This window comes from Harpia harpyja, chromosome 10, assembly GCF_026419915.1.
Source record: "Harpia harpyja isolate bHarHar1 chromosome 10, bHarHar1 primary haplotype, whole genome shotgun sequence".
NCBI lineage: Eukaryota > Metazoa > Chordata > Aves > Accipitriformes > Accipitridae > Harpia > Harpia harpyja.
In genome coordinates, this window is record NC_068949.1 from 37,879,629 (window position 1) to 37,894,177 (window position 14,549).

The 14,549-nt window shown below is 35.7% G+C and overlaps 1 protein-coding gene across 4 annotated transcripts in view; it reads left to right on the top strand.

Moving 5' to 3' along the window:
* The window catches only part of ATRNL1 (attractin like 1), a 542,514-nt gene that overhangs the window by 194,962 nt on the left and 333,003 nt on the right, over window positions 1–14,549 (top strand). For all 4 annotated transcript variants that reach the window (XM_052798373.1, XM_052798374.1, XM_052798371.1 and 1 more), the window contains exon 21: window positions 12,241–12,293. In XM_052798373.1, coding sequence (XP_052654333.1) covers window positions 12,241–12,293 — 53 coding nt within the window. The remainder of the gene's footprint in view (window positions 1–12,240; window positions 12,294–14,549) is intronic.

Below are 14,549 nucleotides of genomic sequence, written 5' to 3' on the forward strand. Positions count from 1 at the left end.
AATCACGCTCATAATGCAGAAAAAAAATATGTATTTTACTGACAAATATTGTAACTGAATTTTTCCTCTTTAGTACTAATTTTGAGATTATCTCTCGGGTAAAAAAAATCTGAATATTTCACTATATTAAAACCATTGGCTAAATTATTGGACTGAGCAAGTTTATTATTCTTTGACTTAAGCAAAATGACTTGGGACAGATTTTCATGCTGGCACGCAGAACAAATTTAATTCAAACTGAGATGAAAGGCGGTTAATGTAATTGTAGCCTATTATCCTATGCAGGCTTGAGTTAAGAAGCAAACCAACAGACAGTCACAAAATGATGGATAGAAAATAGAAACGCTCAAGGCTGGTGAAATAGAGACTTGTGAAGGGATTATGCCATAACTGTTCCCACACAATCTCTGCATCAGTAATATCCCACCTCTACCGTATGTTTGGATTACTAAACAGGATTTTTGTATGCCTCCTGGGTTCTCTTTATTTCTCTCTGACGTCAAAAAAGGTCCTTGTTTAGTAAATTTCAGTACTCTGTAATCCTGATTTTTTTGCCCTTAATCTACCACTTTCATCAGTCCTTGGGATGCGGTAAAGCATTCTGTTACAGAACTTTTTTCTTTTCTTTTCTGTTCTTTTTTTTTTTTTTTTTTTTTAAATTTGCTATCGTACAGAGACAAGTGGTTGGTCACATAAATAGTTAAACTCTTTGGTCTTAAGCATGTCTGTGGGGCTCATTGCTAGCAATAAACTATTATTTTTACTAGAGAATTTAGTTAAAAAATAGTAAATAATAATCAGCTCTTGGGTTTTTCCACTGTAAGAGTGGGTGTTTTGTTTAGCATGGCCCTTTGGAAATAGTATATTTCAGGTAATCAGGTGTGGTTTTTTAGGACTGCATTCTGACAGTTTACCTATTTTATTATTATTCCATTTCATTTTTCAGTAGCCAGTATTTGTATTTTTTGAATATATACTACATTTTGCACTGAAAGCTTTTAAAAATGAAAAAGACATGTCTGTCTCCTCAGAATACCTACGGAAAGGTGCTAAATTTTGGAATACTTTGAAACATGTTAATTACAAAAATATTTGGACAGATTTGTCTCCCTTGGCATAGCCCAGAAAGCAAGGAAAGCACCTTCTTTCCCGTAAAATAACTGATTACACCTAGTGTAATACATACATCTCAGGTAATTCTAGCAATAATTACTTCAAACATCTACTGTGATGCTTCCAAAATACAGGAGATCAAATACTAACCAGAAGTCCAAGTAAAGCTGCTGTCTTATAGCCTCTTTGCAGAGTGATTGAGTCTTTGAGGTATGTGGGCTGGGATGATAAAATAGCTTTTTGAGGAGTGTAGGCTTTAGCTTTCCCAGTCATTCCCAGCTGGGATGCAAGAATTTTCTCATCCATTGCAAGTTCTATCACCAGAGCTCTTGTAGAAGCAAAATCTTCCCCCCCCCCCCCCCCCCCCCCCCCCCCCCCGTCATTGTTTAGGGTGAGATTTTGTGCATTTGAAAAATGCTTTGTTCTGTGAATTGCCCTTTGGGAAGTCATGGGGATTACTTACAGAGTTAAAGGCTCTGTTCTGCGCTGTGCTCACACAGGAGCAAGCATTGCTTTTCATGTTAGTACTCTGCAGCCTGCCTATCAAAACCAACATAAACATAGTTTGAACGGATCAAGACTGACAAACCAGGACTCCTGTTACAAAATACTTCACAGGACCCTGCTGTGAGGCTATAGTGTCATTTTAGTCAACTTTTCTTTCCTTTTTTACAGCCATTCCTTTCAACTTTTCTTCTTAAAGGGCAGGTAACTTTTCTAGGAGAGTCAGCCAAGACTGGAAGTGTTGGCAGATATAGCATTGTTGTTGCAACATAGTAACATTTATTTCCACTTATTTGGCACTTCATAAAGAAGTATCAGTGTCATCTCTGCTCCAGGAAATTTGCGAGATTATCTGCTATAATGGAGTAATGGAGATTGCGGCTCTTCATAGGAAAGGGACCAGAGAAAAGCGAATGTGTGTATTTATCTTCATGCTTTCTCCAACCACCCATGCTCTTTTGTGTGTTCTATTCTTAATAGATATTTCTGTATCTCTTGGATTGGTATCTTTTTTTTAATAATGTCAAATAAAAGATGGTGCAGGTTAGATGGGAGTTGATATCCTAGATATTAAAAAGGACTTAAAAAGAGGCCAGACGTGGTTATGATGGAACAATGGTAGGCAATAAGGCATGAATTTGATAGACTGCCCTGCAGGGGTGGGGTAAAGAAAGTTCTTTTAGGCAGGAAAAGAACTTGTCAGAACAACATATTGAACAGATTTATAGATATTGAAATGGTCTGATGGACAAAAATGTGGTTTTAAAGACCATCAGGACAAGAAGGAAGCTAGGAGTCTGGAAACTGCCATGCCTCCATATTTGGTTTCTAATGATTGCTTTCCCATAGGTCACTTGTGGTATTTTTTTTTTGAAGGCTCATTATTCATTGTAGTAGGAGGAGGTATGATTCTCTGACAATTTCTGTCAATGCCACAGGAAACAAGCATGATGAGTAAATATTCTGGACATACTTTCTGAATACCTAGTCAGAAACTCCCCAATCATCTAGGAATATTGAAAGTTATTTGAAAATACCATGAAATAGCTAGAGTTTTGGCTTCCTAAAAGTAAGAATGATATCTTGCCAGTTGTACTATATATAATACTTAAACCTCTAACATTTATGCTTCATGTTCATATAACATCATTAACACTGTAGAAGTTGCTGCAGGTAGAGGAATAATTTAGATAACTTCACTATTTTCTAAAATTCACTAATACTGTATAGCTGACAGCCTACAGAAAAATATGACATTCTCATTTATTCATACCTTTGTCTTCATTGGCGTTTAATATTCTTGAACATTCAATGTAGAAGCAGCATTTGGGCATCGCTAAGCTGCAATCTCCACTACCAAATGCGTGATGCACTTTGCTTCTGGATCGTCATTTTTGTGTTGGCTTAGTCAGAATTTTTATCACCTTTTGAAAGTATTAATTGCTATATTGTGATAAATTGTACTTAAATGACAAGAAAATGATCAAAGTTACCTTAGATAATTTGAAGTAGAAAAAGTAACTTGCCTGTCTTCATACCCTCTTCTGGAAATTATAGTGTATGTATGGCATCCTGAAATAAATATTTCTTAAATTGCTGTTTCCTTAAATTGCCTCAAAATTAAATAAAACTTGGTAGTCTTACATAAATAGTGGTTTTGTTTAAGAAAAACAAAGAAACAAAACCCACCCCAACATCTTGCAAGCGAAGTAAAATGAATGCAAGGAAGATCAAATGAAAACAGATGAGAACCCTATAGCACTCTATACTTCTATAGCATTGAACTTTCTGCATTAAGATTGTAACAGAGTATTTCTTTGCAATCATTTCCCTCAGTGACTGACCACAAATTAATTAAACAATAATAAAATAGTCATATTAATGCACATTTTTTTAAAACATGATGTAAGCTGTTCATAGTTAAATATACTCTCTACAAATATGCTTATTAAGAGTACATATTTATGATTCAGTGATGACTAATAAAAATGCAGTAAAACACTTCAGATTTAATGAATGTGTATATATATACTTTTTTTTCATCTGGTCTAATTGCTGTAGACATTTACAATACATTTACTCGACTGCCAGGGTCTGTCAGAATATTTAATGTTGCTGATGTGCTACCTCTCCTGCTCATTTTGAGGACTGGTTTCTAAATAACGAAAATACATAAACACCCTTGGAAACTCCCAGAATATCACCAGCAGTGAATAGCATGAGAGATGATCATATGAAAGAAATTTTTTTGTATGTCCTTTGTGTTTGTTTTTAGTGCACCTCTTTCATTTTGAAATTTCTGACGGAAGAGTTCATACTTATGAACATGAATTTTTTCAATGCCGTTAACAGTGCTATTTGAACAGTGAGATTTTGTAAGGTGAAGAAATTTAGTCATTTTAACCAAAGAGCTATACTTCTTGTTGTCATGATTATATGAATATTCTTTCCATGAAATCATAGTGAAAATAAAAATCAGTGTTCCATGGAGGAGAACTTTATATTAAAAATGATTGCAAAAGAAACTCTTTACAAACTGCTTATGCTTAGGGATGCAGATTCATGAATACTCTCTTGTTGATATTAAGCTAACATTTAACACATTTCATCAATATTTATCTTTTAAAAGAATGAAACATATGTAAATTTTGTGAACTGTTCACTGATTTTTGCAAAGTATATTTCAGGAGGAGCTGCATTTTGGTTTAAGCAGTAATAAGTTTTCATAAACTGTGGATGATATTTTACCATTGCTTCTATCTAATTCTTCTAGCTAAAAGGAAAGAAATAGTGAGAAAACTATGCTAATATTTCTTGGAGATGTAGTTCAGTTCATTGTAAACATGGCATCTTATTTTGAGCCGTCTGTGATATTTCTAACATTTAATTTCCAAGGGCTGGAGAAATGTCTGAAATAGGTCAGAATGCAAGAGAAGAAATGTGCATATTTTTCCTCCCCCACTTTGAAAGAACAGTTTCTGATAGGAGGAAAGTTGGCTTTTCCAAGTTCACCCTTTTACATATATAAAAGTTTGTGTGCATCACTGCCAAAACACGACCATTCATAGAGAAAGAAGGGTGCCAGAGGTAAAGGGTAAGGCTGTGGACACGAGATTTTCTGGTTCAAAGTGAGCAGCATCAAATTATTGGCATGTGAAATCCATTTGGTCTCCAATTCATGAAGGTTAACAAAGATATTTTTGTGTCCAGATAGTTCCTAATGATGGCTATAGGTTACTTAATCTTATATAGAAGAAGAGATGAAAATACTATCTAGAGTTTATTAGAAAATCTTATTTTATCTGTTAACTGATTTCTCTTAACTATATAATTAGGTGATATTTGTCACCTGTTTGAAAATTTATTTTCTCCTGTAGTGCAATGTATTTAGTGATTTGAAATATCCTTAATTCAAAGAGTGTATAAAAACCCTATAATATTAATTATTCTTTATCTTGCAGGGAAGAAGGATTTGAATAGCATGAGGGAAATCTGTAAATGAAAAATTTGCTTATGAAGCTAGAATGTTTTGGTTTTTCTTTTGGGGAGATCAGCCTAGATTTAAAAAAGAAAAGAAAAAAAAAAAGTATTGCTGGCCTAGCCCTTTTCCATGAATTATATGAAGAGGATACAAATTAATCTGCAGAAAAAACATTGTCTCAAGACATCATTATAGGCACTTACAACAAGAAACAAATAAATCATTTCCCCACATTATTAAAAAGTCCTAACTGGAAACATAAATCCTAGTACCTTTTACCCTTTTAGGTTATCATCATCTTAAGAGGTAGGCTGATAATTCTTTATATCTAAAGCAGAAAGGTTGCTCATGACTGGAAGGATCTTGACACTGAGCGAAGTGAAAGTGTCCAATTTTTACACTAGAACCAAAGATGCTTTATTGTAGCTCAAAAAAGTTGAGACAACTATTCACGTACTTGAATATTAATGGAGAACATTGGGACACATAGTGCAATGTCAATACAGTCACGAAGCAGACCCTTAACTATAAGAGGGATATATTTGCATTTATAGATTATTAGTTTGTATATTTCACTGCAGCAAAATAAAGATTACAGTAGAAATACAATAATAGTTGACAATTAAACAAACCTACTCTGAAAATCACAATGCATTCATTAACTTTGCTGATGATACCTATTTTTCATTAAATATATCATCTGAGCTCAATTATCACACCTGAATCTTAGCACTTCTGCAGAAGAATGATGCTGCTTCTGAATCTTTTAGACATGCCTGAACTCCCAGTACATGAGACAGGCTGGTGTAGCATAACTGCTGGTTGTGAGGTCACTCACTTTCATTGGTATCGACCATGTCTGTTTAACTGTTGTTGGTGGTTAGAAGATGTGGCTGTTCTTTGGCAGTTCTGTGTAAATGGTATTGAAACCAAGCAGGCCTGAGTCAAGACCTGGGGATTTTTATTCTCCTGCATCCAGGTACAAGTGTGAATTAGGATTCCAGGTATCAGTCACTCGCTGTTCTGGGCCAGTTAATAACCCAAGAACAGCTGAGGTTGGTGCTTTCATCCACGAGTCACCACTCTTGAGCTGAAAATCAGCTGTTTCTATGGCATCACTTCCAAAATGTTATGAATTACAGCCAATTACAGTTATTGACTATAGTTAAGCATACGCCTCAGCTTATTTTCTCATTGCTGGAAAGGTACTTTTAGAATAGGAAGTCTTGCATGACTTTCAAGAAGAGCTAACCAGCAAGCACGATAAATACCTGTGTATGAATCTGTGCTGAGCTCAGTGTTACTACATTGTTATTACTAAAGGTTCATGAGCTATCTCATAAGTATCTGTAAAAGCTGCAGCCACAGCACCATGGGCATATTTTTAGTGCTGAGGATGTAGTAATATATAGTAGTATGTAGTAATGCTTCATAGTCCAGTTATGATGCCACAGGCCTAACCATGTGACTAGAGAAGTCTTTAAGTTTAGCTTTACAAACACTCTTTGAACTTTGGTTATGAGGTCTCCCAAGTAAGCAAATTATGTTATGTTAAATGGTAGTCCACTATTGAAAACCACCATAGCATTACACCACTGTGGTACCAGGAAAGTAGAATGAAAACAGGAGCCTGTTGTGCAAGACCAGGAACTGGGGCAGGGAGATCAGGAGCAGAAATCAGTGATGGAGGACAGCAGGAGCAAGACCGCTGGCTAGATAGGGGACAGAATGAGAAATAAAGGCTAGAAGAGAGTTGAGCAGAAGTTGAACAGTAGTCCTAGAAGATATTCTTACTGATCTAAAAGCTGGGGCAAGCCACCAGTCAGGGTCCAGGAGTAGTCTGCCAAGTCCGTTAGTCTTTATTAATCAGGAACCTCTTGTAGATGCAATGCTGAGAACCTAGGCAAAATCCCAGACCTGTTTATGACCAGCTGTAGATCAGAAAGATGACAGCTCTTTCCCAGACTTTGTGGAAGTGGTCTGTGTTAATTTGCAAGGACAAAATATGAGGTAAGGGTCATAAATATCCACTCAGTATAGTTGACAAGCCTGCGCCTAGGCCGGAAAAAGATACAATTGCCTCACCAGGTAATCAGTTGAATAAAAGATTATTGTCTTTTAGAGTGGTCTGACATACATTTTTGTCTTCCCTGAGAGTTTGGCATTAAAACCGAACTCAGGTAGAGGAAAGACCAGCCATACTTGGGTTAGTCTTCCCCTGTTCCTCTTTTTTTCTTCACTTTTAATTGAAAGGAAAGATTTACCAATTAGTGGCGGCAGCAGAACTGCAGAAAATCTTGCCTTCACGATCAAAGGTTAGATGAGCTCTTATAAGACAGTTTCCACACAACAAAATCACTAGTCTAGAAAGCTGTAGATCTAGGTTGGTGTTATATTCTGTTTCTTTAGGTAAGAAGCTTGAACATATACCCTTCCTTAAGGGAGATACCAGTAAGCACGATAAAATTAGACGTGTATATATATACCTCTATTGCCAGTTCCTTAGATTTCTTAAGGTTGGTAGATGCAGATGTAGTGCACAAGTTCATACTCATTGCCAAACTTCAACAGAGGGACACTTGTAAACTCTGTCTTACAAAAAAGCCTTTCATTCATTAAAAACCCCCTCAAATCTGTGAATCTTAATGTAAATGTGTACTCTTGGAGACATTTATGGTATTTCATGAGAAAGCCAAAAATTATCATTCACATGGTCATAAACATGAGAAAAGTTATTTTTTTTAATGCATTTGTCCATAAGTTTTATTTTGAACTCCCAGGAAATCCAGGGAGTAAAAAAGAAAGTGAAAGAAAATAGTTCAGTTTTGAAAGGATAATTGAGGGAGAGGTTGGGGAATAACTGCTAATAGCAGGCCATCAGAAGGTCAGTGAGCTTGATGAATTGAATACTTTTGTGTTGGAACAAACCATAGAACTTGTACGTAACCCGGTAGCAGCCTTTCTCCATTTGTCCTTGTAAATGGGAGCTGTGTCTTTGGAGTCATGCCAGAGTGGAACTGCTCATTCATTATTACCACTTAAAGCAAATGATCATAGCCCTATGGCACATAAAATAACGAGTGTAGCTCCCATTTCACAGATACGAAGCATATATTATGCTTCACATATGGTCAAATGTGCGCTGGCTTTTGGAAAAGGTACAAAAATTACTACAATGAGTAAAGCTCATAAGGAAATAATTCAGCGAATAGGAAATTTTGTAATTGGAGCCATAATTAGTGACTAACGCAGGGCAATATATATGCTTAATGAAATAGGATAAGATTAAAAGACAAACCTAAATTTATTCAGAACCTAGCATACATACTCACGTGAATAATTTTAGATGTATTCTAATCCTATTAGTTTCATCTTTTCACTCCACTGAAAACTAAGTGTTTAAATAGCATCTTTGATTTGAATTAAAGCAGGCTTCCCTAACTAGTAAGAACTCCACCTCACGCTATTCCTAACATACATTATGAAAATGTTCTGCACCAGGGGACAGAGGAGGAAGCATAAGAGAGGCGGTGCACGGATCTTTCTGTATCTCAAAAAGGCCTGGCAACAAATGGCATACTAAACTAGCTTTTTTAATAAGATAGTCTAAAAAGAGGCATACAGAGAGCAGGTAAATCTTATGCCCCTTCAGTTGCTGGGAACCCTGTGTGCCTGCAGCACTGGATGGGCCCAGCATGGATTTTCCTCCGGAGTACTGCATAGCTCCTGTCTGTGGAGAGGTGCCTCCTCCCTCCCATACTATGGTGCCTTTTATCTTGTGTAAAAACAAAACTATGTATCTCCTCCTGACAACCTGGAAGGTTCTCTTTGATAACAACCACCGGCGCACAGCCTTCCAGCACCTTCCCTTACAGCAGCTACTCGTGCTCACAGACGGGCTTGTCGAGCCTGATGAACAAGGACTAGTAGATCAGACATGCCTTGCCCAAAATCACTAGCTCCTTGAGTACAACGTCTGCCGTGAGGCTCCCAATATAGAAAGTACAATATATATGATAATATATCAAAATTGCTGTGGTGTAATTCACTGTTCTTTTTTTTTATTATGCATATTTTATCATTTCATCATGCATTATGCTGAAACAACTGAAATGACTGGCTGTAAAATTGCATTGCTATTTTCTCTTCAAGATTCTTGAAGGTCACTTCTATAATTGACAGGGAATTAGTAATTATTTGGATTTGAATGAATACTTACAAATACTTGTATATTGCAAAATACTCTGTACCCGGTAATTTTCATATTAAGCATTCTTTTGTGTGTTCTTTTAAGTAGTGAAACCTGTGGTGCGTTAGACGGATTTTACAGATATTTTTTATTTTATGTATTCTTGTGGTTTTTCTGTAATATAAATAGAAATATAAATACCAGAAAGGTTTATGTGATGCTGGAAATTCCTGGGTTCTGGTAATTATTGATCCACAGGAGAGATGGTTTCATCTGATCAGAAGGATAGCTGAATGGAGAAGGGAAGCTGTATGGAAACAGCTTTTCTTTTTCATAAAGATTTTCAAGATTTAAAAAAAAAAAAAAAAAAAAAAGGTAGTCCTGTTTTGTGTCAGGAGCAAACTAAGCTTCTTTTAGACCCTGGGTCAAATCACCACAGGTGAGTACTGTGGCCAGCAAGAGTTCACAGCAGAATTTGTTTAGTCTGTCCTGATGGAAAGTTGTACAGCTTATTGTTACTGCTGGTCAGACATTGCTCTTCCATGTTGTACATAAATCAGTGCCGTTATCAGTGAGGAGCAGGGTAAGTTTCTTGCCTTCCGAGAAAGTTTCTTGTGTTGTCTGAGAGAAGACTCTGAATACACAGTTATTTATATAAAATATATTTTTGTGTTCTGGTATAAAACCCAAGCATATTCTGAATACTGCCTGTATTTAATATCCTACTTTGCCTTTGAAACAATTCAGAAGAAAAAAAAATTCCTCTTATAATAATCTCTATCATGTTATTATAATTTGTTGCATGATATTCTGTCTTGTTTGTGTGACAATCTTACATACAAGAAAAGGAAATTTTTTTAAACTCTTCATTCAAAAATGACCCTTTTCCCTTAGCTCTTTCTTTCAAAATTGCCAACCTAAAGACACTTTCAGCCACAAGAGTCTATTTTTACAAGCCTAATCTGTTTTAGTGAGCTGTTCTTTGAAGACTTTAGTTAGTGTTTTGCGATGTTTAGGAAAAAGCGTGTAAGGCAGACCAATATTATTACTTGAGATTATTTTCTCCTTTCCTTTATAAGTACATGCAAGAGAGATACTTCAGCATCAATCCCTCTTCTAAATTCTGTGGAAAGGACTGTAGGGCCAGAGTGTCTGTGTGTACAAGACCACAAATTGTGTGCTGCAGTTAGAGTTGAAGCATATGGGTTTTTGGTTTCTTGGAGTTTAAGCAAAAGTTTTTCTATATAAAAGAAATGTTAAGTTTCTGTACAGTTGATCCTGCAAAGAGTTCTCACAATGACATGAGATTGGGAGTGGGCAAGGGCAGAGTCGAGAACATTTTTTTTTTCCCACTTTTCCATTTTATTGCTACTGTTGATTATTTTCTTTGTGATATTGTAACAAAGGGTCAAGGAGATTCTCTGCCTGTTTTTTAATTAAAATGAGCATGTTAAGAATCACCAGTTGGAAACTACTGAAGAGACCAACAGAAATATAAACATTATTCTACAGTCTGCAACTTGTTAAATGATATGACGTCTAAGTTAGAAAGTTTTGTAATATTACTCACAAATAAAATAACACAAAAAAATCTCCTTGCAATTTAAGTTTCCTAGAACAAAGTGACGAAAAGGTAGTCCAAGCTATTAAATGATCCAGATTTCTTCTGGGAAAATATTTATATGGAACTTAATAGGCAGCAATAAGCTTCCTCTTTGTTTTATGAATCATTCTGTGTATTTAAACAGAAAACTATAATCTTGCTGGAGACTTCTGTGGAATAGCCAAGAAAATCAAAAGCAGGATAATCAGTTTCTATTAAGATACTTAGCATTTTTAGAGAAAAGTTATATAATTCAATTTGATCACTGTGAAATTCTGTAGGATATTTCATGTCTCTGAAAATAACTATATATCTTATCAATAAGAAAGATATTTCTCCAGCTCTTACCATGTACATGTCTTGTCAGCAGCATCAGTACATTATATTGAGTCTAAATTTCACCTAGTGCCCTAGGTGGTCAATGAAGAGAAGCAGTTGCCTCAAGTTGAGAGAAGCCAAGTAGCTCAGACACTGCTGTGCTTACAGTGCTATATATATGGGTACAATTTCTAGCCCCAGAGCCAGTTGCCATGGCCTAATTGCAGCTACGTAGCTTAGGACTAGCCTTTCTAGAGCAGACAGCATAGCTTTGGGTCACCTCTAGGTCCTCTGTTGTGCTGTGAAAATGTAATCATTATTTTATGCTTAGGGGTATTTTGGGGTTTGGGTTTTTTTTGTTATTGTTGGGTATTTTTTTCACTTAAAGAGTTGGAAATATATGAAGGTTGCATTGCAGCCCACCAGAGTGGTGTTTGTGTGGTTGGAAATGGAGAGTGTATGTTCCATCCCTGAAGGGATGGCATGAAGAGGTGTGGAAGGTATCTGAGGGTGCAAAGCCTGGGCTGGTAGTGTTTCAGGACTGTGGTATGTTAGAGGAAGACATATTTAGGAACATTTTCTGCAGTGAATGATCTCCCTGATTGATGCTCAGCTGTTCTCTTGGAGAGGGCCGGTGGGGGGATCAAAACCAGCCAAGGGAGTAAGCTGTCACTGAAGCATCATGGATAATTAGAGATCCAGGGCTCAGCCTCCCTGCCTGGCTCTCTCTTGTTCATTAGTGGAGACATACCACCTGTGTGCGGTAAATCCTACAATAGGCACTGACTTTAAGCACATGACTGAAGTGCCTTCTTCAAGAGCCTGGTCACTCTGGCTTTCTTTTAAAAGGAGAGAGGAGAGAGAGGTGCCTCTGGAAAGTAGCACACCCTCATTAGGAACTGTATCAAATACTTTATATTTTCATGAGTAATGAAACTCATGCTATTTGGAATAAATATTCTAGCTGCATTTTTCTTAAAACTATACTGTTTAATGGGAATGTTTGGTTTTGTCTTTTTTTTCCCCCTGCAGCTGTGACTCTGAAAATAGGTATCTCGGAAATCCGCTTAGGGGAACATGTTACTGTGAGTACTTATATTTTTAATGTTCAGAACTTAAATGCTGTTTACATATTATGTGATAATTTCATTTCCTTGGAAAAATGAAATAGTTTTCTTAAGATTTTCTGAAGTTGGGAACATTGATATTTTGTCTGAAAAATAGAATGCCCCACTGGGCTTCTCTGTTACTTTGTCCGCAAGTCTACTAAAAGTTGCTGCCTTACACCTAGGTTAGAGGGACTGACCAAGCCATTGGGTTATTCTCTGTATCTCAACATATGTGAATGAAAGGAATAAGTAATTGTGTCATTGTTTAAAAGACAGAATTTGTGGTGGGGAAATGGAAATAGGCTAAACAGTAGTATTTCCTGGGGACATTCTGAATGGTTTAGCCACGCTGCCTCCCAGGAACATGATACACAGCTGCTCTCCAGAGTATCATAAAATGATACTGTGTGTTGTCTCCATGTTCTTATTGTAGAAAAGGTGTCTCTGGCAAATTTACTTTAAAGCATTACATTTCTGATAGTCATAGTGAAAGACCTGAAGGGATGAGAATGCTTATTACCTATGTGCAGAAATCCCTTAGTGAGCTGTGCCAATTTTGCTGTGCCAATATCAATGTTAAATAGTAATTTTAATCATCATAAAAACATATGGGATGTTGGAGAACATTGTTTTACCTTTTGTGACTTTCGCACATACCTGCTCAATGTCAGACAATTGGATCCATTTGTCTATTGTTTCCTAACATCATCCCTACCTCAAACTTAAATTTACATAAAGACATATCTCTGAATATATTTATAGCATCCATTCTGATCTTTGGCCTTGTTTGTTAGCATTTCATTTCAGAATGTACGCAAAAGCTTTGTTTAGAATCTCTTTAAGGCATCATTTACCTAATAAATGAATGTTTCTTTCTTTTCTACCTTAAATGGTTTGCATCTGCAAGGTATGTTTTAGAGAACAAAATAGACACATACTATATTACAGATGCTGACATATCCCTAGGCCTAAAACATTTATTCCTCTTGAGTATTAAAGAAACTTGGTGTGGATTGGTTTTTTTTCCTCACAGACAAGTTAAGTTCAAATGTAATACTTTAAACTGGAAGATAATTTTAAAATATTGTATTTTGAAGATACTGTTAACATTGACAGTTTACATAAAATACACCAGGTTAAAAATACTCCTTAAACTGTGTTCTAAAGATACTGTTGATCAAATAAATTCAATTCCATTTGTTGTTTGTTGCACATGAATTTTTTCTTATTTCAAAACAGAAATTTCAGTATTTAGAAGAATGAATTTTTACATCTATGAATTTTATAAATTTTGTAGATTTAAGTTCATACTATGAAGAGTGTGCCATATAGGCTATTTGGATATGTGTATCAATATTTGTTTTGTCCTTTAAAAATAAACATTATTAAATTTAAGAGATGGAAAAGAAATGATAGTAATGAGATTTGTAGACCTCAGGCACCTCCATGAAAAACCTTATTTTTTTGCTATCATGTGGCAGGTTGCGTCTATAAATCATGTTGGAGACAAATTGTACTACATTCAAGATACCCTTTCACCTTTAACTCACTACTATTATTTGTCTCCTGTCAGATTTCAAAATATTTTAAAGATCTTGTTGTTCTGGAATGATAAATCTTCTTTTAATACTTTCAATCATTTAAAATATTGTATACAAACAATTTTCAGAGTTATTTTATCTGGAGGTAATAAGGAGCCTGTGCTAATTTAAAATAACGGATATCTGCATTTCTTACATTTAGTGGCTGATGCATCATAATGGGAAATAATTTGTTAATTTGTGGATAACTGACTGACCTAAGATTTCAAGGACATTTGCTTATCAGCACCGTCCATTACCTGCTAAATCATGTATTAGAATATATATATGTCATAAAGAGATGCTCCAATTTCTTATCTATATAAGTATTTTAAAATATGGCCTTACCATGGACTATAATGCATACAAGAAAATGTTTTGTTTTTGCACAAGACAGGCATTTGGATGGTATTTTTCTGTGCTTATTTCACTACTCTGTAGGAAACTTTCTCTTTAGACACTTACATTGTTGCTTTACTTCTCCTGAAGTGAAGAATATTCTTATTTTTTACAGCACGGGAATACTTATTGCTCAGGAGGGAGGAAAGTACTGAGGAAAAACAAATTGTATGTACTTATGAGCAGTATAAGTTTATGAGAAATAAAAATTCTAGGCATACTTGTTTCTACCACTTAGAATCAAAATCAGTGA